The following is a 25,506-nucleotide window of genomic DNA, read 5'->3' on the forward strand; positions in this document are numbered from 1 at the left end:
AGCTCCGCTGGTAGATAAGCGTGTGGGGCTTGTTGTGATTGGTCGAAGTGTTATCCAATTGCAGTGAGATCAACAGTCAAATGCATGCTTGGTGCCGCCCCTCGAGCTGGCCGATTTTCATTAGTCGATGCCAGACCATTAATCTTTCAGATTTAGGTCTGGATTTCCAGGCTATCAATCGTCAGCAATTCCAGTCTCACTTCCTGTTACATACCTATAACAATGTAACAAATTTGCATCTATGGCCTTCATTTGTTGCTTGTGAACAACGTCTGCTTTGACCCACCCTTAAAGTTGTAGCTAAGACTGAAAAAGTTTGGTTCATGTCATGTTTTCTGCGCTGAGGAAGCAAATCCACTTTGCATGCACCTCAAAAGGATAAGGACTCATGCTGGAATTGATAAGGGAAAAAACGACCGTGTTGTTACTGTTCGTATCACAGTATATCAAGCGCTGAGGAAGATCTGGAGCTGAAATTCAGATTTGGTAATAAGTGTTTTGTTTCTGAAGCGCTGTAAGTGGTAGACCAATCACAACAGACTGTGCTATCTGACCAATCAGAGCAGAGTAGGCTTGCAGAAAGGAGGGGTTTAGAGAGCCTGTATCTTCAAACAAACCGTTTTCAGACTCTTTTATAAATTAGGTGATGCGCAATGTACATTGTAAGTAAATTAAAGTGTTTTTGACCTTTGATGCATGTACATATTGTAGGAGACCTCCAAAACAAAATTAGGGAGCTTTAAAACAGCATAGCTGAACTGTAACGATAACCAGCTGGAGTGCCCTTGAAAGCCTCCAGAGGGCACTCCACACCAGACTATCATGTTTCACTCACAAACTACATTTCCCATAACTCACTGCCCGGACTCATCATCACTTATCACATTCACCTGTACCTCATTCACTGATTGCATTCACCTGTCTCATCCTGTTAGTCTGTCTGTTTATACCATGTTCATTCATTCACTCACCGTGAAGTCTTGTTTGTGTCACACTGCATTTCTGAGCGTTTTCCCTGTTTTCATGTCTCTTGGTTTTTTTGGATTTCTTGCCTGTTCCCTGGATTACTCTTTTGCCTCTGACCCCTGCCTGTTTTGATTGATTGTTTGTTTGTTTATTTGTTTGTTTGGACTGCCTACCTGTGTTTTGACCCATTGCCTGTACTTTGGATTACGCCTTTGGATTGCGCCTTAAATAAAAGCTGCATTTGGATCTGAACCTTCGTGTCTCCGAGCAGTTCGTGACAGAAGACTTCGCCAAACCTAGATCCAGCAGCCATGCCTACCTGGAGTCCTGATGTCCAGATCATCCGTCTTCGCCAAGAGAATTGCGCCATCGAGGATTATGTCGCAGAATTCCTCGAGCTGGCACATCTTGCACAAATGAGCACCCAGTGCTTGATGATCTTCTTCCGCGGGGGATTATCGGAACCACTCCGGTCTCTGATGCCTGAACCTGATCCGCACGGGTCTTTAGAAAGGTACGTTGACCTGGCCCTGTTGTGGAGCGGTTCCTTGTTTACTGTGGGCGAGGAGGAGAAGAAGCTCCCTGAACCCGCAGTGTCCCCTCAGACCGTGCTCCACGCCAGTCCAGCCGAGCCCGCACTTCACGCCAGTCCAGCCGAGCCCGCACTTCACGCCAGTCCAGCCGAGCCCGCACTTCACGCCAGTCCAGCCGAGCCCGCACTTCACGCCAGTCCAGCCGAGCCCGCACTTCACGCCAAATCTGCCGAAGCCAAGGCAGTATGCGTCATGCCCGCCGCCCCTGAGACTGAGAGCGTCATGCCCGCCAAGCTAGAGCCTTCACCACTGGTCCTGTCCAGCACAGAGCCCTCTTCACCGCTGGTCCCGTCCAGCACAGAGCCCTCTTCACCGCTGGTCCCGTCCAGCACAGAGCCCTCTTCACCGCTGGTCCCGTCCAGCACAGAGCCCTCTTCACCGCTGGTCTCGTCCAGCACAGAGCCCTCTTCACCGCTGGTCCTGTTCAGCTCAGAGCCCTCTTCACCGCTGGTCTCGTCCAGCACAGAGCCTTCTTCATTGCCGCTGGTCCTGTCCAGCTCAGAGCCCTCTTCATCGCTGGTCCTGTCCAGCTCAGAGCCCTCTTCACCGCTGGTCCTGTCCAGCCCAGAGCCCTCTTCGCCGCTGGTCCTGTCCAGCCCAGAGCCCTCTTCGCCGCTGGTCCTGTCCAGCCCAGAGCCCTCTTCACCGCTGGTCCTGTCCAGCCCAGAGCCCTCTTCGCCGCTGGTCCTGCCCAGCTCAAAGCCCGCGCCGCCACTGGTCCCGTCAAGCTCAGAGCGCGCTGATCCTGATCCAGAGACTGAGCTTCACGTCACTTCTGCCGACCCAGAGACTGAGCTTCACGTCACTTCTGCCGACCCAGAGACTGAGCTTCACGTCACTTCTGCCGACCCAGAGACTGAGCTTCACGTCACGTCAGCCGACCCAGAGACTGAGCTTCACGTCACGTCAGCCGATCCAGAGACTGAGCTTCACATCACGTCCGCCCATCAAGAGTCTCGTCCCGCCGAGACTGAATCTGTTCCTGAGCCTGAATCTGATCCTGATACTGAGCCTGAATCTGTTCCTCTTCCTCTTTCTGCGCCTGTGTCTTCGGACAAGATGGCCGACTCCACGCCTGTGTCTTCGGACAAGATGGCCGAAACCACGCCTGTGTCTCAGGACAAGATGGCCACCGCCGGGCCAGTGTCTCAGGACAAGATGGTCGCCGCCGAGTCAGTGTCTCAGGACAAGATGGTCTCCGCAGAGCCAGTGTCTTCGGACAAGATAGTAGCCGCTGCCACGGTGTCTGTCCCTGAGCCGGTGTCTGTCCCTGAGCCGGTGTCTGTTCCTGTTCCTGAGCCGTTGTCTGTTCCTGTGCCATGGCCGCCTGAAGGGTCGTCTCCGCCCTGGCCGCCTGAAGGGTCGTCTCCGCCCTGGCCGCCTGAAGGGTCGTCTCCACCCTGGTCGCCTGCTCCGCCCTGGTCGCCTGCACAGCCTGCTCCGCCCTGGTTGCCTGCTCTGCCTGCTCCATTCTGGCCTCCCGTATTACCGCAGTCTCAAGGTCCTCTTCCGCTCCACGGACCTGGCCCTCCATCCTGCCCCCGGATCCGCCTCCGGGCCACCTCCCACCTGGACAGTTTTGGAGCGTCTGGAAGCCGCTCTTTGGGGAGGGGCTATGTAACGATAACCAGCTGGAGTGCCCTTGAAAGCCTCCAGAGGGCACTCCACACCAGACTATCATGTTTCACTCACAAACTACATTTCCCATAACTCACTGCCCGGACTCATCATCACTTATCACATTCACCTGTACCTCATTCACTGATTGCATTCACCTGTCTCATCCTGTTAGTCTGTCTGTTTATACCATGTTCATTCATTCACTCACCGCGAAGTCTTGTTTGTGTCACACTGCATTTCTGAGCGTTTTCCCTGTTTTCATGTCTCTTGGTTTTTTGGATTTCTTGCCTGTTCCCTGGATTACTCTTTTGCCTCTGACCCCTGCCTGTTTTGATTGTTTGTTTGTTTGTTTATTTGTTTGTTTGGACTGCCTACCTGTGTTTTGACCCATTGCCTGTACTTTGGATTACGCCTTTGGATTGCGCCTTAAATAAAAGCTGCATTTGGATCTGAACCTTCGTGTCTCCGAGCAGTTCGTGACATGAACACTCTAAAAGCTGAACTTGTTTTTACTTGAGTGCCGCATTTTTAGAATGCCTCGACATGCACTAGATGCTGTAAAATATGCGAGATGCGAGCAAGCGGTCAGATACGTCAGTCTACTGCGTGTTTGAAGGTATAATGTTATTTCACTCTTTTAACATAACTTTCTCAAGATCCAGAACAGACTAAATATTATTTCCTGCCAATTCAATTCAATTCCATAATGTATAACACAGTGTATAAATATATAAAATGAGAGAGAACAGTCCCACTGGAAGTGAAAAACAACATACCAACTTTCCTGCTTCACACATTCAACTCCGGCTATTTTTTCTCACTCTATCGCTCTTTTAATCCTTTTTTCCAAATGTTGTTTGTGTCCCCCAGGCGGAGGATTTTCTATATATGGAGGGGTGTTGAGAGGATGTGAGCCGATCACAGTGAGCCAGTCATTGTGTGCGTGTCTGAGTACATTGTGGCTTGAGAATGCCACACAATTCAACACACACACACAAGAACAGTGCAAACAGATGCATCGTGAAAAGATGTGAATGGGCAGAATTCATTGAAATGTGTGAGAAGCACATATTCGCGACACCTTTTTTCCCTATTTTCACACCGCAAGCAAATCCTTTTGAAATCTTGAGCTAAATTGAGATATTATTAGTATTATAGACAAAATTTCTGTATGCCTGTCTTGCTATTTTTTCCATGCTTTCTTTTCCCACACACACAGCTTAAAACTCACATTTTAAACAAATCTGCAGTGAAGCATAAAAGATCTAATGAAAAAAACCACAAACCAGCAGCAAAACAAAGTGCCTGATTTGATTTCACAGTAATCAAGAGGTGAATAAGCATAAATGGAGTGAAAGAGCACTAAAAAGGAATGTAATGAAAGGAGTCTTAAAGGAATAGTTCACCATAAAATTGGGTCATTTACTTGTCATTCCAAACCTATATGAGTTTCTTTGGGGGACTGAAGGTTTGAACACAAAAATCAATAAAAATCATATTAGAATTGTGGCACTATTCCACTTTATTCAATGTATTTGAGTGAAAAATAGACTGAAATTTATGTCGAGACTGGATCAATGAGTCAGCGAATTGAACTCAAGAACTAAATCAGTGCAATTTGTGAATGAATCAATCAGAACGAGCTTTGACTCAAATGAACGATTTGTTCACGAATCATACATAAGATTTTCAAAAAGATTTTCAGTGAATGACACGACTCATGACTCATATGAACCACTTCTACAGCCCTGTTTACACCTGGTATTAAGATGCGTTTTGCTCGGTCGGATCACAATTGGACGATGCAAAATACAGGTGTAAACGGGGTCTAAAATGTTTTGAGTTTGTCCACTTTCAAACACTTCCAGAGGTAGACGAAAACGCATTCGACCGGATTGCTTTCGTAGTGTAAACGCTCATGTGGTCGAATGTGATCGAACAGCCACAAAAGACGCCTATACTCTCCGCCTACTGACTTAATGAATAAACTTTACGCGCTAACCTGACAGGATTTGTTGGCTGGAGGCCCTAGTTTGGTTTGAAGATGAAAAACGTACCAAGCACAATGTTCTCTCACCATTCCTGATTTCTAACACACACTCACAGAGTTTGGCGTGGTCTTCTTGTGGCTGTCAGAGCAGAAACGAAAGCTACTGCTCAGTGTATTTTTCCGTCGTCTCCGGTCGCGTTCATATGTAAATTGCGGGAGCATATTTCGTCTATAGATTGAAAGATCTGAAAACCCCCAAACATTTACCCACCCATAGACCCTCCCCTCGAAGAAATCAGGTTGAAAGTGGACAAAAGAGACGGATTAAACACCAGGTATAACGGGTATGTATCTCCTTCGTCTACTTGTGATCGGATCGACCAAAATGCATCTTAATACCAGGTGTAAACAGGGCCTATGATGCTTTTGCATCCTTTTCGAAGCTTGAAATGAGCATTTTGGTGTGAACTATGCCTTTAAATAAACCTGAGAAATTAGACATTTGAGGCAAATGAACTGAGACATTTTAGTGAGTGTGTACGCAGAACGTACAAGAACCCTGCTGTGGGGTGGTAGCCTGCTCGGCCCTTTAATGCGTTTAATCATAGCGTATTATCAGCAGCCCTTTGGTGCGTCATTAGCAGAGCAACACTTAGCTGAGCCAGTTTAATGGAGCTTTAAGATATACTGTAATAATGAGGGGCAGAAGGTAACCGGATCGAGACCTGAGGAGAATAGAAAAATAAGGCAACAGTAAGGCATGGGGATGGACACTTCAGTGTATTAATCAGTCTGTCCGAGTCGGAGAGTTATGCCGGTAAAGGTGTCGACAGGCAACTGATACATGATCACATTAAAGCAGCCACCAAGCTTAATCAATCTGAGCCTGCTGGGCCGAGCTAAGCAACAATCTTTCAGAAAGCTCGGATGGAGGGCAAAGTATGTGAGTGTGAAGGAGGTTTCAGGCCATTTTTAAAAGGGTTGTCAGATTTGGACATTTTGCCATCCTATTGGACCTCCGGTTAGGACAGTGTGTTGGAGACAATGACATTGAATGCTTGAAAACGTATCATTAGTGCCAAACTGTCAGTGGTCGTTAGAAGCGTTTGGCCCGGTGAGCGGCAATTCAAGCTATTTTTTGGCCAAGATGAGATACACATCGTCAAGCGCAATTGAACACACAGTACCAAGTGGGGGAATATAGACAGATTCTAATAGGATTCAATTGCTCTTTTTCCTGTGTTCCGGCTAACCATGACTCAGCTATATTAAGGATGCATCTGTGAGAGAGGGGGTGAGTGCTGTTAGGTAACAATATAATCAGGAATCTTACTGAATGTTCTGTGGGGTGGAAAAAAAAGTATATATGAAGGTCATAGATTGAAGATGAATTTATAGCCCACTCCCACTGACAATATGCCACACTTATTTCACAGGACTCTTATATACCAGCATTTGCATTTGACCTTAAGGCACTCTCAGTAAATGGACACTCCTAGAAAAGCTGCTAATGGTGTACCCGAGGATTTTAATAGTGGTAATTTCCAGAAGGAAATGATTATTTGTATTAAGACTTGGAATTGACATATGTAGCCCTACCGTAGGCTAATTATCTTACTATTTATAAGAAATTTTAATTTGATGTTGTTCAATGGCCCATTTTTACACAGCTTTGTGAGGCTTCTTGAAAACCTCTGAATGTCCCTTTGACAGCCCAAGCTCTTAAAAATTAAGGTAAAAAAAAGTGTTTTTTTGCAGGGAGGCCACAGAAGAAAGATTTTTGGTTTCCCAAAGAACCTTTCAGTGAACAGTTCTTAAAAGAGCCTTTTTTTTTTAGTGTGAAGAACATTTTGAAAATATAAAGAACTGTTTTACACTTTAAAGAACTTTTTGTCAAATGGAAAAGATCCATGTTAATGGTTCTTCATGGAATCATTGAATGCCAATAATCAACCTTTATTTTTAGTATGTGCGGTTGCACTAGACTTTGAGCATGCAGACTTGCCTTTGTATCCTTTTGACATCCATATTCATTGTGGGGTCAATGTCATTTAGGGCTGCTTCAATAAATCACAATTAACAAATATTATTACATACAAAATGTCACTTACCAGAATACAGTTGGAATTTCCCCATCAACACTTGAAAATATCTAATGGGATGTTGCTTTAGTCACCACCATCTTGGAAAAGATGCATCACACTAGCTATGATAATGATCTGATTATAAATGGATTGGTGGCTCAATCTGACTGAAAAGTCATCATGTAAACACCTCAATCAAATTCGATTGAGCTTGATCTGAATGAAATTTCAATTGGATTGAAAGGGATGGTGTAGACCTGAAATAATCTGATCAACAGAAAAAAAAGGGAAAAAAAAGCATGTTAAGGCATGAATCCAACTATTTTCTCAATCGTATTCAGAAATGCAACATTTTTAGGTTCAATCAACTTGGATGTTTAAGTCATTTCAACTTAAATTGCATTAAACTTCCATAAAAACAAAATTGTATAACTTATTTTGATGAGTTAAAGCAATGTAAAAACATGTTGTCGTAACTTATTGATCATATCATTTTTTACAGCACTGCACATACGCTGGATAATTGTTCAGAATACCTGTAGACTAATGCACATGTAAACGTATATCGGATTACAACGTGTAGGGTTCATAAACAGAACTTTCAGATTGTGAAATTGGATTGGATTCAATCCAATTGATGGAAATTAGTGCATGTAAACATACCCACTTAAGTCCAGATCCAGTGGTTATTTTCAAGTAGAAGATGGACGATTTCTTAGTAGTCTCGAATGCAGCATTATTTCCTACTCTACTTAAACACCTAGGCCATCATTTTCAGAGAAAATGTGTGGCTTTTAGTCTGTCTATTAGCCATGAGGTTGGTCATGCATATGCTAATACACTCCTAGCTGTTAACACAATATGACTAGCTAGCAGATAGGCCTATATGTGCATTTGGACCCAACTCATGCTGCACTGAACAGATTTTTGTCCAATCAAATGGTCTCTGAAATGAGTACGTTTCAACAGGAAACAGAAAATAATAGAAAAACGGTGTCTTTCAATCATTTATTGGGTATTTCAAGTATTCAAAGTGCACACGGCCTATGCAACCTTCAAACTTCGCAGCTTTTTAAGTTTTTCAAGCTGCCAGGCAAGACTTTGTCAGCTAACATCAAAGTTTGCCTTGTCGAACTTCTAGTTAAAACTATAAACGTATACGCAAGCAACCGTTTATGCATTATCGAGGGGACGCTGTATTTCATTTGACAGAAATCTTCCGGGCTCTGCATGCTAATGAATGTGAGCGCGTAATTTCACAGACTAGTCAATAGATGGCAGAGCGAGGTCACTGATTAGTATGCAGGCCATTCCCAGAGGAGAAGAGCACTGAATTCATCAATCCCGTCCTTCATTCCTCCTTATTTGAATAAATCGCATTGTTTTGACAGTCAATCAACGGCAGTTATGGGCGTCTGTGTATGAAGAAAGTCCGCCAATATGAGTATAAAATATTTTAATTTACAAGTTCAGATTCGACTTCTAGAACATTCAAAAACAGCCAAGTCGTCTGATTTATATTGTCTGACAATTTTGCCAGTGTGGGAAATTAACTTTTTAATTATGGAATTTAATAGTCGCCCCATGGAAATTGAATTTCAGAATCATTTCTTTTCATCATTCACCGTTTACGAGGGCATATTTTGAAGAAAATAAAGCAGCGTGTCGTTTATTTGTCACTATATGAACTGAAATAAATCTTATACTGATAGGCCTACAATGATGTCAGGAAACGCTCTGTTAGCATATTTTTACATAATCGATGGTTCTTTGTTTACTGTCACAAACTTTAATATCAAATTAGATTTACTATTTCGATTAAAATTAGTGCTATAGAATGTTATAAATAATACAACGTCAAATGTTTGGTAAAACCCAGAGGAATTTACTTACGACAGGGGGATTTTTGTCTAAATCCCCTAAAATGCCCCGCTAATTTTACTCGCATTCTGATTACATTCTCAAAAAAATAGTAGGCTACTTCGAAGCGGAAACCCAGAATATCTGGATTTTACGCTTTAATGGTGTCTCTGGAACCCAATCCACAAGTTCTAAACTTCAATGCCCTTCCATTCACACTATGACGTGACGCGACGATGACATCACGGCCAATTCCATCTGTAGCGCTCTCGCGCTCGCGACCGAACAGAACAAGTGAGCTAGTCTCGTCAGGCAGAAGGAGTCAACGGGCACCATCACGAGCACAATAACATACCTGCACACACTCCGGGCTTTACTAGCAGTTGGAGCGGACTGTAAGACTGAGATTCCGACCTGACGAGCCTCAACACACCGCCTCCGGTTCGCCTCGCAAAGTGAAAGAGATTTTATGCTAAAGTTTTCAGGATTTGTTTAACCTCCCGCGGACAAGAGCGGAATGAGCGACTTTACGATGATAAACTGTTGCCTGATTCTTGGCGCGTGCCTTCTGTCCAGCCAAGGTAATGTGACTCAGTAACTTGTGGGTTAATCTTTTTTTCTTTTTTCTTTTTTTTTTACTGCTCAACCGGTCTCTTGTTATTTTGAAACTGTACATACCTAGAGGTAATTTGCGTGATGTAGTAGGCGTTTAACATGAAGTCGCCCGTCCCAAGTGTATTGATACGCAAGTTGCACGCATGTGTTACGCTTGCGCGCGCTGATTTCTACGGCTTACCTGCTTATCTGGGTTATCCTGGTCAACTTAATAAGAGCCACTGACCGTAACCCGTATCCCTTGTCTCGTACTCCATGTTACGCAAGGTGTGGCCTGTCTGTCGTGATCAGTTTTCTTTTTCTTTTTCTAAGGCTGGAAGACAGCAGGTGTAATTGAAATGTCATACTTAATCACCTGCTTTACAGTTTGAAACTTTTACATCTATAGCCTACATCATTTGTTATATGTTATTATAATGTATATTTGAGGCAAGAAATGCAACAGGGTTTAGTTGTTGACACTTAGAGGTTTATGACAAGTCTATGTTGCTGACTGTAACCTTATAAAATGCAATGATGTCTGAATTTTATGTAAGTCTTCTGCTATTTTGAGATACCACTGCTATAAAATTGTATTTTAAGTTACTGTTCCCCTTGTTTGCCACACTAGTCTTGCTAGTGGTGATGGTCCTAGACATTTCTTCCCTGGTGGTTTGAACATCACAGTGATTTGATGGCGTCTCAGAGGGGCTGGTTTCCTCTGATAAGGAGAGACATGTCTGCGGTTCAGTCTAAGCCGAGGCTACACTGCAGGACTGAAGCTCTGCACGTATTTAAAGACTCAAGTTTCTTGTTTTTGTCAATGTAATGTGCACTTTACGCAACTAAATGCAGGTGTGTCAACTACAAGATGTCGTTTTTAAATGATTTGCACAAATAAAATAAGAAAGATAATGGAAAAATAAAGAATAAAACCTGTTAACATTAACAATAACTATAATGATGACACGTCCACACCAACAGACGATAACATTCTGATTATTATAAGCGCATGTTGCAGTTTTGTTGTCTGCCACTTTAAATTCTCAAGCATTCTGATGGGCTGTCAATGTTATAGCTGGGGTGTGGATGTCACTATTCTCTTAGAATTAGAATGATTATTAAAACGTTAAATTTATCGTCCTTAGAATGAACAGCACTTTAAATGCCAAAAATATAGATGACTTTTGCATGCTTGTTTGCAGTCTCGCTTTTTCATTGTCTCATTGCTGCTCACCCACTTGTTGGGACAAACCAGTTTCAAACCAGTGTGTGCACGCACTTAGTTAACTATAATCCAGATTATTTATCGCATACTAGTTCCATACAATATTAGCTTCAGTCTTATAGTGTGCGCTTGGCTTTTCGGGTAAACGGGTAGGTCTAGGAGACTCGAGATGCTGGCAACGGGTGACTGTAAATGAAGTGTTCCTTCTGCACATATTTCACAAGAAATAAGATGAGCATCTTGGCCATTGGATAAATGAGTTTTGGATGGATGAATCTTGGCACCACAATTAGTCATGCCAAGATTTCAGTGCCGCTCATCTCGTGTGGGTACACTCTGGGGTTCGCCTCTATTAATTTCTTCGTGGGATAAGGCGTTTTACACCTCAGGATGAACGCAAGACTTCTGGTTGCCCATTAATCTTGTTGGTACATGTCAAAGGTTTGTGTATTAGTTCTCAGAGGGGATCTTCAGGGGTGAGGTTAAGGTTCCTCGCAGTTGTCATGGAGACCTCTTTTCATTGGGGATCTGATGGCATCCATCTTGTTTTAGAGTCTTTGAGGGGAGTTTAAAACATTATTGCCGAGTGTTTAATTCAGTTTGGGATCAGGGAAGCACGACAAATGGAAGTAGATACTTTTCTTATTGGTTCCCTTTGGTCTTCCATTACTGTCAGAAGCAACAAATGTCAGAGCGGCGGCAAAGAGCAACTCCCTCACAAAGGCATGATAATTCCCTTGTATTCCTTTTTTCTTCCCGCCGAACAATATGCTTCTATCTATGCCAACAGGTTTCCAAGAACAAAAGACCTCAGTGTCTGCATTGTCCAAAATAGAGAGTAGAATGAAACTAACACCTTCACAAGAAACCTTTCTCTCTGACTCTCACCCACACCCACATTGAGCATGCAAGGGACTAAAATTGCTTGTCTTTGAATGAGTGCCCTTTCCCCGCACCCCTCCTTTTTTTTCTCCCAGTGTGCATTCAAAGCTCTGTCTCAAGCCTTTGTTCTGGTGGCTTTAGTGATTGGTCGCCCTATAAGACCCTCTGTCTCCTTTTTCTTCCATTGTTTATGAGTGTCTGGAGTGCATAGGAGAGCGTTTTTCTCGGAGTGTGTTGACAAAAAAGTTTCCCCGTCTGTCCTCGATTTACCTCCGTCTCACATGGTTTACACTTTATTGTGGCCCCACTATCTAGAAGCCATTTCCGAGGTCCCTTTTTTGTAATGTAGATGATATATTGGAAATGAGTGAGTTCCAGAGCATACAAAACCCGAAAATTGTTTGATAGCTGCAATCTTGCTCGCTGGACTTGAAAATATGCTGCAGTCGTAAATGGGGAATCAGATGTTGCCGCATAACAGATGGAAAATCTGTTCTGTGTCTCCGTCCGTCTCCCGATTTATGTGTTTGTCTCACGGCGTGAAAGAGATACTCTCAGTCTCCCAGTCTCTGACTCTCCCACCTCCCTCTTTTTTTATTCTCCCTTGTTGTCCTCCTCTGCCGCTCAGCACTGATGTGGTCATACGGTGCCGTTAGTGAAGGCCGGAGGACTCCTGGAGGCCAGCCATGCCTTCTTATCACCCACCACTGTGCTTGATAAAATGATGGTTAAAGAGAGGGATTTTTGTGTGTGGGCTCTGAGATCAGCCTTTTCTGTGACCCTGGGCTCATTCAAAGGGTTTTTCCACCCTCTTTAAAACTTTCAACACCTTCATCTTTATCAATCCTTTAAGCAAAGAGAGACAGCCATCTCTCTACTGTGCTGCATTGATGTAGGCTGCCTCAAACATTTTGGTTAGGATTTGTTTTAACTTAAAGGGTTGGTTCACCCAAAAATGAAAATTCTGTCATTAATTACTCACTCTCATGTCATTCCAAACCCATAAGACTTTATTCATCTTCAAAACACAAGTGATGGAGATATTTTTTAATGAAATCTGAAAGATTTCTGTCCTTCCATTGAAAGTCTATTCACCCAAAACTCTGATACTTCAAAACGTTCATAAAGAGATAGTAACATATGAATCGAGCAGTTTAATCCAAGTCTTCTGGGTTAGGGTTAGGGTTATGAGGGTGAGTAATGAATGACAGAATGAAAATTTGGATGAACTATAGCTTTATATTAATTTGTTTCAAAGGTTTCTGCTTTCATTGTATTCTAACCCGATGGGATATACGTTTACAGCTGAAATGGTGGGTTAGGACAGTGTATTTAAAATGTAGTAAAACATTAAGATTAAAGTCCTTATTGACTTCTCTAAAATGTGAATGACAACTGATGTTTGGGTCTTTTTCGTATATCTACATTCATATTGAATTGGGATTGTGGTGGTTTCTTTCTCACATATTATTTTTAACCACATAGTTGCCTTAAAATGTTGATATGTTGATTTTCGTATATGCTTGACAGAAAACAAAACATGGAGTGCAAAGCAACTCTGTTGTGTCTAGGGTTGTTCACGGTACCAACATTTCAGTAGCCGGTACCAATACCAGTACAATTTATCGGTACCAAAAGAGCAAAAACTGTTGAATTAGCCTAAGTGAAATTATAAATGTTGTTTTGTCTCATCCGTTGGTCATCACTGTCAATCATCACAGTTTCAGATTCAATTACACATTTAAATATGGTTGTCAATCCAGAAACTTTACAGTGTACTTAGCAGCATGAAAAACTAAACTTGTATCAGATTGTGAATGGGTAATGCACGGTATAGACTTATCCACTATAATTTCCTCCATCAGCTGTATTTAACTCCGGAGAAGATTCATAAGTTCAAGCCTGAGCTATCTGATGCATGCTTCCGCTGTACAATAGAGGTGGGCTCCTTCCTACACTGTACTTGGTTGTGTGTAAAAGTGCGAGATTTCTGGATTGACTTTTGTAGTGTCTTGACTAAGATTACACAAATTTCATTACCGGTTGACCCAGAGTTTTGTTTGCTGGGGAACTTCAGGAAAATTGATAAAATATTAAACAGGTTTCAGAAACATTTTCTGGAGATAGCTCTGGCAGTGGCTAGAAAATGCATTTTTCTTTCTTTTTTTTTTTTGTGTAAACTGAAAAACTGAAAATAAAGTATTCCAAAAAAGATTGTGAATGGGTAATAAACGGAAAGCAAGAGAAGAGCCTCCCTTTATAATCACTTAGGCTCCCAATCTCTAAAGCACAAGCTCACTGAATTCTGCACTCTTGCGAAAACTCGCGCAAACGATAAAATAAAAAAGCTGTCTTAATTGTACAATGTATCTCTTATATACATTGTGTTGTGTTTACACTCTGTTGGTGAAAGGATTCACAAGCGTGTGGCTCGCTTTGAACAAAACAAAACCTTGTGAGCTTTCAGCTGTTAAGCGGATTCTGACTAGCTTACTGACTAGCACTTCTGAAAGGCCATTGCATTCACACTCTCAACAGATAGGATTGTGATTTACTACAATGCTCAACGCTTTTAAAAACACGCTTTTTAGGACTGACTGGTACCAGTAGTGCTGGACTGGTACGTTTGACAACCTTAGTTATGGCCTTTTATTTGCACAGAACCAAAGCCTAAACCTAAACTTACTTCAAGCATTAGCACTTTTTATTGTTGCTGTGCAAGTGAACAATTTCTCAAGGAAAATGCAAATCTAGTTCTTTGCAGCTTAACGTGTCTTAAAATGCATGTTAGCTGTCCTTTCATCTGTCAGATGTGTTGGTGGTGGATTAAGCACATGAGGCACATAAATGTTGCTCTTTCATAACTGAGAAGACTTAATGGAGTTCTCATTTATGTTTCATGTAAGTGGGAACCTCTCGTTTATGTTTGTTTTTATTGCTCAAAGGAGTTCTAGAAGAAACACCTAAATAATTGAGTGTAGAGCTATAAAATTAATGTGGATAGCATAGACTACCAAAGGTAATTTCATCTTGGAAGAATTTGATGAGAAATATGAGTGCATATTAAAATCTCTGACTTTATTAGCTTAACGTGTCCATACATGCAGGTTAGCCGGCCCTCCATCCATCCGCTGGATCGGTGATGGGTATTGTGTGTTAACAGCCTTTGCCTGAGCTAGCGCAAACTACGCTGATTCATTGAGATCCTCTTGAGGGCGGAGCTGAAATTGCCTTAATTACCGACTGATCTTCTTCAGAAGCTCTCTGCTTGATTGACTTTCTTAGCCCCACGTCGTTAGCACGGTGCTTTTAATTGTGCCGAAACGCATGCGAACGTGTGCGTATGTCTTTATGTGCTTAATCTACCTTTTTAATAGAAACCACACTTTCACCTCAGCAGACCTCTGTAATTTACAGCCGTGTTAACCTCATTACCAACTATAAATTTGTGTCATTTTAAAAAAGAAGGCTTATAGGATCTAATTTTCTCATCTTTTGCTTTGTCTCTGAGAGATGAATTTGAAGGCCGTGTCAAATGCAATTTGCCATTAAATCTTGAGTTAGTCTACACTTGGGGAATGGTGATTTGGGTCTTCACGATCAGTTCACAAGGAATTGAATTCCAGCACTGGAATGTTTTTGATTAAAAGCTCTTTTCTTTTTTTTAAAGTCGACAAGTGTGTTTGCAACCCATTTTACTTCTGAATGAAACAATATTTAATGAGGGGGGAAAAAAAGGTGGAAATTGATTGGATTGTGCAAGTTGTCACAATTTGATGAAAGATTATGAAGATGAACTGTCGACAGCAAGACCGTGAGCATGTAGGCTATTAAGAAGTAAATCGTGTCAATTTTGATTTTGTTTATTTAAAAGCAACTTGAAAAGAGGTAGAGAAACGATTTAGATGCAGAAGAGGATATTCTTTTGCTCCGTTTTTAACATTTTGAGTCCTTTGTGAGTGATAATCAGGGTTATGGAGAATGACTTCCACTCAGAGCTGATAAACTAATACTTTTGGTTTAAACAAAACAGAATAAATAAATAAGTTTTATTTCCTGTTTGGCTTTTAAGTTTGGTTCTGTGAATTTGAGATGGCAGGCATGTCTCAAGCTGGAAACTTAAACCCTGGAGAGAATATTCGGAGTTGCTGCCATCCAAAGCTGGTTGAAGGGTGAAAGGCTAATGCTTCTTGAGGATTCTGTGGACCTCCAGTCATGATGTAAGGGAAAATGACTTCCGTGGGGACTTTTCATAAATGTTTATTTGAGAGGCTGACTGTCATGCCTTTGACTTAGTCGTCCTGTGTGTGTGTGTGTGTGTGTGTGTGTGTGTCTCTGTGTTTCTGCTTTTTAATTCCAGCTGACTTGGCGGTTATATAGCACTAGCAGTTTGTTCAGCTTTTTGTAGTGATGGAAATAGCTGAAAGAGGTTTTAGTAATGGAGCAGGAGCAGACGGGCTTCTGCAGACTGTAGAATTGCAGTTTACAGAATCACACTTGTCTGGATACTGAGAGTAGAATCGCAAGATATCCAGCCATTGCTTCACACTCTCCTCAAGCACACAGGAGCTTTTCTTCACAAGCATTTTGTCCACTTCCAGGCACACCTACGTCCTTGCAAATATAGAGAACATACAGGCTTATGTGCACAGACATGCTGAAGAAAATCATATTTCTCTGAGGTTTTGCTCTTTTATAGTTCAGGAGTTTACATGACATCGTTTTCGGACAACTTGTATGCCTTTTGGTCGTTCTTTTACACGACAATGGCGTTTTGATGGCCTGAAAACGCAAAATTTTGTAAACGGGTTTCTAAGTGCAAGGTTTTTAAAAACGATGCCGTTATCTCCATGTAAATTACAAAAACACAAATTTGTGCAAACCGTCATGTGCATGTGTATTATGTGTTCAGTCTATAGGCGCGTAGTGTTTCTTTACAAAGTGACATCGCCAACTACTGGCCTGGCATGAATATTACAGCATTTGTAGTTGTTTTCGCGGATCCGTGTGAACGGGATCGTTTTGACGGTGGAGTCATCTGTGAAAAAATGCGAAGGAAAACGTTTCCGTTTTTAGTACATCGTTGTCGTGTAAACGTACAATAAGTCTCAGATGTAGATAAGTAAAAATGAAGTTGTTGGTATATGATAGAGTATAAGGCTATAAAAGTACATGTGAAAATGCATAAAACCAATTATTTGATAACATTTTTCATTTTTGGTTGCAGTCCTGGTGTCTTTGCAAATCTAATCACATATGCACTATTTGAATGAGATAAGATAAGTTTTCCAAATGATGCTTGAGTTATAATTATTAACATCAGATGTCTGTGATTTTTATGAACTGATTCAAATGGGATTAGATTGGGATCTCTGTAGTTTTTATTATTAAGATGAGACTTTTTTTTTTTTGGGATGTAGGCAATGAAGGTCATCATGTGCTCTGGATGTGCATCTAAAGCCCATTGAAATAAACAACATTCAAATATATAATGTATTGTATATATTTGGGGGAAATAATATCAGCTAGGCTCAGCAGCAAGATTCTTTTTTTCCCTGATTGCCTGTAGTTCACATTGTAAGGTACTTTCATTTTATGTTTTATATAACAATTATTCAATTCTATTGTATTTTGATGTATTATTATGTATTATTATTTAAAAAAAAAAAAATTATAATTTTTTTTTTTATTAGTAGTATTAGTATTTGGGCTTATATTTTGCACAAGGATAAATGTTTTTTATTTTTAATCAAATGTTCAAGGTTGTTTCCTACAGAAATTTAGCTTCGGTATTCAAAGGTTAAAATAATACCCCATAAACACAGACATTCCTATCCAGATGTGAATAGATTTCTCAAAGGACGCCTTTCTGAGTTAGCTGAACAACAGCAGGTAAATGCTCCATAATTTGTACACAGGTTATGTGAGAAAAACAGATGTATTTTGATTCAGATGGAATATAAATTACAAAATATGCATGGAAAACACATCTTTATAGCGCTATAGTTGAAGTTTCTGCTAGAGAATGTCTCGGGTGGCTCCCCTCAAGTCAAAGTCTGCATTTGTTCTCCATTTAATCTCACTTCTCATTTTCCGTCCTATGTGAGGGGTCTCGCAAAGATTGGCACTCTCATTTTCCCTGTTTCTTCCATCCGATAGCTATCTGTCTGTCAGGCATAACCTCATGGTGGGTTGAGTGTCAGGCGCATTGACACTGCACAGGTGGCTGCTCTCGTATCCGGAGAGTTTCCGAAGCCCAGAAGTTTCCAAAGTTTGTCCGTACTGTCATAACCAACGCTATTCTAAGGCACTCTTATGCCCATTTCTTTCTCTATCTCTCTCTCTCTCTCATTCTCTCACTCGTCCTCTCACTTTCTCACACTGGCGAGTGTCTCATCCTGCACCATTTCCCAGAACAGTGATAGATAGAAAGAAAGAAAGAGAGAAGAGCCGAAGGAAATTGACTGTAAATCAGAAGACAGAGGTTAAATACCGCTTCATTAGGAAACGTGGTCTGAATCATAAGAAGGATGTTGAATGTGTAAGTCCCTCTCAGGCTGGAGAAGAGTACATTTCTTGAAATGACACTATTGAATTTGTGGAGAATATGGAAGGCGAAGCTGAAATTCAAGAGATGTTTAGAAAGCAAAATTGTCACTTTTTTCAATTCATGGTATGTTAATAATTTAAAATACTGCTGGACCTAGAGTTCGGGGTAATTATAATACATTGCAATTTTTTATTTCATTTGCTTTTGGTTATTGTAGAGAAGATAATGACCGTTTCCTATACAAAAGTTAATCTATTGTATCACACAAAAAGCCCATCCTTGTGAAATATAAGTGCATTTAATTGTGTTGAAAATGACTTGTAATGTACTTTAAATTTAAAAAAGTTTAAAAAAAATTAAACTTTCAGGTAATATAATATTAATGAAATAAAAGCACTCTAAAGTGTATTTATTGAGTACACTTTCATGACTGTTTCTTAACACACTTAAGTACACTTTTAAGAAGTACACTTTGTAATGCCAAATTGAAGGTTTCACTTTAAAGTACATTTGAAATCATTGTTTTAATAATATTTTGTCATGCTATAGTATAGAGTAGCTATAATTTTGATGTGTTGACTAACAAGTCAAGTTAAGTACTCATAAATTTTAACTGTAGTTTGTTATTAAATATTAATTTATTCATTTTAATTTAATATAATTTTTTAAGTGTACTAAATTACAATACATGACATGCACATTTCAATAGAAATAACATAAAATGTTGTTGACCATAAATGCTTGTCTGTACAGTTGGCAATACTCGTAATTATGCTAATTACTCTAAAGTTCAGCTAATTACATTCAATATAAATTTAAACTATAATACATTTTCTTTTAATATCAGTTAACATGCAATTGAGTGCCTGAAAACATAAAAAAAATATACTTGAGTGCGAACTGAATGTAAAGTATATTATTTCTGTAATAAGTACTCTTTTTACCAGTATATGCTAAAGGATTTTTCACAAGGGTATAGTCTCAAGTAATATAATTTAAATATTACATAATATATATACTACATAATATTATATTACAAGATATAATAAGCATTTCCCATAAACTGGGTTTGCTTCAGGAACCATATTTTATATTTAGCCCTGAAGCAAAGCCAGTTTATAGGGTGATCCCATATCATGTTGGCATTTTACCAGGCTGTTCTTGGATTTCACGTGATTTTAGGTATCGTGCTCTGTCATTTATCTTTTCATCAGCTGTTTGCCTTCTGGTTAATCACATGACCAGATTAAGCTGTGTGCAGTAGTGCCCATTCATAAACACGCAGTTTCGCTTTCACAATCACATGTCTTCTGAATGTCAACATCAAAACATCCGTGTCCTGTTGCATCCTGCTTTGAACTCGTTGCTCAAGTATTAACCTGACTCCCATCAAATATTACTCAACACAAAAACAAGCTCGTTAAAATATAACATCGCAACCTGTCAGATTTTTCTTTTGAAGTGGCGTTATTTGAGTGGCGGCTTGGAAACTTGCATTGAGCTGTAGACATATAGTGTTACACCTGAAATGAGGTCTCTCTGATGAGTCACAATGCCGCAATGCATTAATGCACAAAACTAGACTTGAAAGTGTCATTTTAATGTCATCTTTCCCCCCCAAATAAAGCTCTTTTTTTGGCACATATTATCACACATATTTCCTGATGGCTTTACTTGAGGAGAGCTAGGATAATGAAGGGAGGTGGGATTTTGCGCTTTGGTGTTCTTGACTAGTTTAGCATAAGCACTGCCGTAGGCCACGTCACAATCGTGACATATTTAGAACTATTTTTGAAGTCATGATTACAGAGATGAAGCGTGTCCTGATTATATATTGTTTTAAGCTCAAATGTTTATGTTAAAATTATTTTCTTGTAACAGTAATTTGTAGATTGTAAGTCTACCATTTGTAGGTTGATTCTCCAAAAAATTAATGTAAGCATCCTAACCACTCTCAACCAATGGCGTGAGTTTGGGGGTGGGACTATTTGTTTTGTGCAACCAATAGAGCATCACAGTCCCGCCCACAGCCCGAGAGCGCTTCGGTGCCGGAAGTAAATTTCCCATTCATTTCTCCCATTGACGTTTTCGAAAATCCGTATCTAAAGAGTTTTAGAGCATGTCTGAGGATAACCAGCTACGGCTGAACTCATAGGCATACAACATATCATTTCGAGTGAAAAAACGGCGAGAAAATCCAAAAAAAAGTCAAAGGTACAAGACTGTGTACATATTTTCATTTCCGAGCGAAGGAACTACTCATCCCATAAACCACCGCGCCTCACTGAAGTCGACTGAAGCCACAACCGCGAAAGAGCCTTTAGAGCGACTTTAAAATCTGACGACAGCCACGCGAACTTTTTCTTGTGCCGTTTATAGCAGTTCTTTCAGTAGTAATTGTGTAAATAGACTGGAAAGCATGGCTGGTGGTCCGCGGCTCACGGGTGCAGATCTGGCAGTCCGCGCGGCGTTCTGCTCATCAGTTTCAGCGGCCCACGGGCAGGTTGCTGACAAATGCCTCAACAATTTCCCACTTGTGATCCATGCTCATTTTATTCATGAAGTTATAGTTCATCCTTAATTTTAATAACATTTAATGTATTTTCTTAATAACAACAAGTGAAAATTAAAAAGTGAAGGTCAGCAAACCAGAAAGTGCATCATATTCAGTTTATTAACTTGCCATAAATTATTACACAAATGTTCAGTAAATGCATGAAGAGCTCTCTATGGCTCTGGGTATGCCTAAGCTAAATATTGTTTTGACAGTGGCATCATAAAATGCTTGATATGACTCATACCATATATGAAGACTCCTCGGTTCAAATGTCACATCAGTGATACAGTGCAAAAAAACGCAACAGTTTTTTTTTTTTTTTCTATTTATCTTGAGTCTTCACGAACTTTCGCGGGGTTTACACGAGCTCCACCAATCAGATGCATCACTGTGGGATTGTTTAGGATTGTGGGTAATGAAGTACTTCTCCAAGACATCGCGAATAAAAGGCATTTATCTCAAAACAAGGTTAGTGCCCCATGAACTTTTGGCGGTTATATGAGCATATACAATCGCTTAGTACAGCCGTAGCTGGTTTTAAGTCTACCATGTATGGTTACGTTTTTATGGCTTATACCCCAACTGTCAATGGAGAAATTGTATTGAATTTTTACTTCCGGCACCGGCTGTGGGCGGGACTGTGATGCTCTATAGAAGACAAATAGCTGTTTTGGAAAACCTGTTTGCAACAATATTTTATATTGAAATTCAGTTTAGTCACCCTTGAGCTGCAGAAATTACACAAGGCGCTCTAAGGTGTTCTTCTTTCTTCATGTTCCTAGTCATACTGAGATTCATCTGTGTATGTTAATCCTAAAAATAGATGTTTTTTTGCAATCACCTGTCATATAGAGACCACTTTTCTTGATCCAATGAATTTCAAACGCCTAAAAAGTCATTATGTTTTTTTCTTGTTGAATATGATGTTGCACTGTGAAGTAAAATGGGAAACGAATGCCATTTTATGTTTACTTTAATTGGCTGCTTCCAATATTCCAAGATGCGTTGTCGCATGAAAGCAACATTTCTTCTTTACATGTGTAAATAAAATGGCATGGAAGAGGCATCGTAAACTTTGCCTTTGGAAAACCAGATGCATGCTGATTGTCATGACAATTTTGTGATAGCCAGGGCTTGTCAAACACCCGCCAACCTGCCAAATGCGGGTGGATTTCAGCAGTGGCGTGTAACAGTCACTATACTAGACACTTTGGCGGGTTGCATTTTATAAATGATATATACATTTTTCAATTGTAGTATTTGTAAAAAGGCATCTGAAATAATAAACTAAGGGCAATGTAGTTTTGTCAAAAATATAGATTTTTCGATGCATATCGATACTGAAATGTCCAAACCGCTTCCAATACAAATTTTCCGCAGAATACGCTATACCAGCTGCACTTTCTCGCTCTCTTATCTCTCCGACAGTGAGTTTGCACACAAACACAATTCACGTGTGTATATATAGTCAGTTATGTTTTAAGTGAATGTAAATGGTTGAGAAAGAAAACGCATGTGTAACAGTATAGTGGATCAGTACGTCAGGTCTTAAAGTGACAACAGCATAATATACCTGTTGACAAATTATGAGATAATATTTAAAACATCTATATGGCAGTTTTTCTCATTGATATCAGAATTGTGGCCAGTGAAAATGTTGAGTGGCTATTAACTTTGGAAAACAAGTAGCCACAATGGTTGGTGAGCAAAAAAGTTAATGGCGATAGCAATAGTGATTTCTTCATCTCCTCGGCTTTTGGTCGCTCTAAAAGTCTTAGTCAACATAAAACCGCATTTGCAGCCCATTTTACTTTTATAAACAGGATATTCAGTATGATAATACAGGGTGGGAAAAATGCATGTCATAAAAAGTGGTCTCTGTGTGACAAGTGTTTGTAGGTGACATCAGCTGAACAGAAAAGTTGGTTAAGAGGCAGATTTAGTTATTGTCTTTAATTAAAGTTTACAAAAAAGAAATGTTTCTTTGGAATAACGTGCACTGATGAATCATTCCAACCCCATCTCACTTTTTATGAGGTGTCGATTTAGTTTGAATTCGTATTCGTATTATGTGAATTGTTAAAAACCGTATGATTATTTGGAAAAAAAATTAAGCATGAAGGTCCACCCATAAACATATGGGCGTAAGTAGATTGTACGAATGAGATCATACAAATTCATACAAATTAGCCACCAATAAGCCAAAACGTAAAATAGTTACGAATTGCCATGAGATTGCATTGATCATTCACAACAAGTTTAGTTAATATGGACAATATCTAGTCTATTTATATAGTAAATTTTGTGCTATATATATATTCAGTGTTGTGCTGCCTTTGCCATGTACAGTTTTCCGTATTACTTGAAGACTTTCTCGACATACTGCATTTTCCCTCAACACTGGTTCTGCGGCGACTCATAACTGAGTCCCTCACAGATGAGCCCAACAGAATCCTGTCAAATCTTGCTGAGTCTATGCAGGGGTCCTGAGTTGGCACGAGAGCCGGGGCCGGTCACGTGGGCGTCCTTGGCGTGCCAGGGAGCTGAGGTAGGCCTGGTGCCCTTCCAGATGCCCAGCACTTGCAGGAACGGAGGAGATAGCCAAGACTCGCTGTGCTTGCGTCCTCAGCCTCATGTCTGATGGGATGAGTCACACTCGTGCAGCACAGAGGGGCCTTAACTAGGTGTTTGTGGGAGGTAGCTGTATCAGAATCTCTGCTTAGAATACCTGCAGTAATGAGGATGCTTGCGATCAGCCAACACAATGTATGAAAAGAGCAGCTTTTGACTGGCTGATATCAGAGTAGTAGTTGACCAATTTGGGTTTTTCAGTGGCCTGTTCTGAGCTCTAACTGAAGCATATAGTGATTAATCTACCGGATGATTGTAGTCACTTTTACTAGCCACTTTCATACTTGTTATATTGCAGGTAAATTGCTGTTTTACCTTTCCGGTAAATGTACCACATCTGTTAATCTCACACGCATCCGCTTTCAGTCTTTTATGAAAAGATTTTGATGAAATAGTAGCATATAAATATCATTAATTTTAAACAATAAAATCATGTTTGTTTATTTATTTGGATATTTATTCTCTTATTAAGGATGCACAATATATCGGCCACCATATCGGTAGCGGCAAATACATCTTCATTTTTAATGTTATCGTTATCGGCCCGGTAAGAAAATTTGGACGATAAATTAAAGATGATAAGTAATGAATAATTTCCTTCAGCTGTGACACCTCAAATGTGCACTGTTCACCATGATGCTTTTGAATTGCTTGAAATATGATTGGAATCATAAAAGGAAAATACAGTTGAGGGCAAACATGTGCAGCGCAAGTCTGTCACATACAATTATAACAGCATTTGTTTTTGTGATCAGGCTCTTTTAAAAAATAATATAAAAATGTGGATTTAGATTAATCTTGCATAGATATCGGTTATCAGCTTTCAAATATAAAGAATTATCGGTTATCGGTATCGGCCGAAATTTTCATATCGGTACATCCCTATCGCTTATTTATTTGTTATTTGCTTGCTTGGTTTTGCATTCTCTTGACTAAAATTAGATGCCTTTTCAGTAAAATTTACTAAAATGAATAATTATGACTTGATGAAATACTGACTTAATTTTCAAGGATATTTTCTGCAAAGGCAAAAACTTGAACACAAAAAACTGTAAAAAGGAACGTCGGTCAAAGCACCCTATCAATGTACTATTTTAATCTTTCTTTTTTTTCACACATGCAGGGCATCAAAATTCAGCATCTTTGCAACTTCTGTATTTCAACAACACATCGTGCCCACACACAACCTCTAAACTGAAAATATCAGTTGTGTGAAAGCGGCTATTGAATACCTTCGTGCATGATCAATTCTAGCACCCATCCCCTCCAATCGCCTGACTCCATTTTGATATAGAAGTATGCACTTGTTGCAATCCAGTAAATTCCCCATACATTTATTTTCTTGTTGAGTATCCTGTTGCACTCCGATTACAGAAGTAAATGGGCTGCGGAGGTCCTTTCATGTTGACCATAATAATTTGATGATGGCAGTTATGTATGATTTTAATTTGACTGAGTATCTCTTGTCTCTTTCTATCTGTCAGGAGCTCTTGTAAGGTTTTTCTGTAGAGTGTTTATTTCTGAGTGCTGGTCTTCTCGTTTCTGAGTGATAATGTGTTTTGTAATCAGCATGTCTGATTGCGCTCTCTCTCGCTCTCTCTCTGTGTGTGTGTGTGTGTGTGTGTGTGTGTATGGGAACGTGGTGATGCTCTCGGCTCAATACAGGTTACCCCCTCTCAGTCACGCATTCCATTACCATATATGGGCATCAGAGCAAGACGAAGCAATTACTGTCGACCACAGTGTTCTCTCATCGGATCCTCCTTTTCTCGCTCTTCCCCATCCCTTTTATCTATCGCTCTCACTCTTTTCCTTTTTTCTTGGTCTCCATTGTTTCTGCTTTCTTCTTTTGTATGTTCTTCTGTCTTTCGTCTTTCTCCTTCACTGTCTACACCCACATCAATCCCATCACTTTGTTCCTTCCTTCTTAATTTCCTTCCTCCAGTCGTTT

At 40.3% G+C, this 25,506-nt stretch overlaps 1 protein-coding gene across 3 annotated transcripts in view; it reads left to right on the forward strand.

The window, feature by feature from the left end:
• Nucleotides 1-9,389: 9,389 nt before the first annotated feature.
• Nucleotides 9,390-25,506, forward strand: part of pvrl2l (PVR cell adhesion molecule related 2 like) — a 145,774-nt gene continuing 129,657 nt past the window's right edge. Inside the window, exon 1 of one of the 3 annotated variants that reach the window (XM_082186233.1) lies at nt 9,390-9,694. In XM_082186233.1, the coding sequence (XP_082042359.1) occupies nt 9,631-9,694 (64 nt within the window). In that variant the 5' untranslated portion in view covers nt 9,390-9,630. The remainder of the gene's footprint in view (nt 9,695-25,506) is intronic. The other 2 variants (XM_082186232.1, XM_082186234.1) reach the window with 2 other exon arrangements.

This window comes from Leuciscus leuciscus (assembly GCF_965113295.1).
Source record: "Leuciscus leuciscus genome assembly, chromosome: 12".
NCBI classification, from domain to species: Eukaryota; Metazoa; Chordata; class Actinopteri; order Cypriniformes; family Leuciscidae; genus Leuciscus; species Leuciscus leuciscus.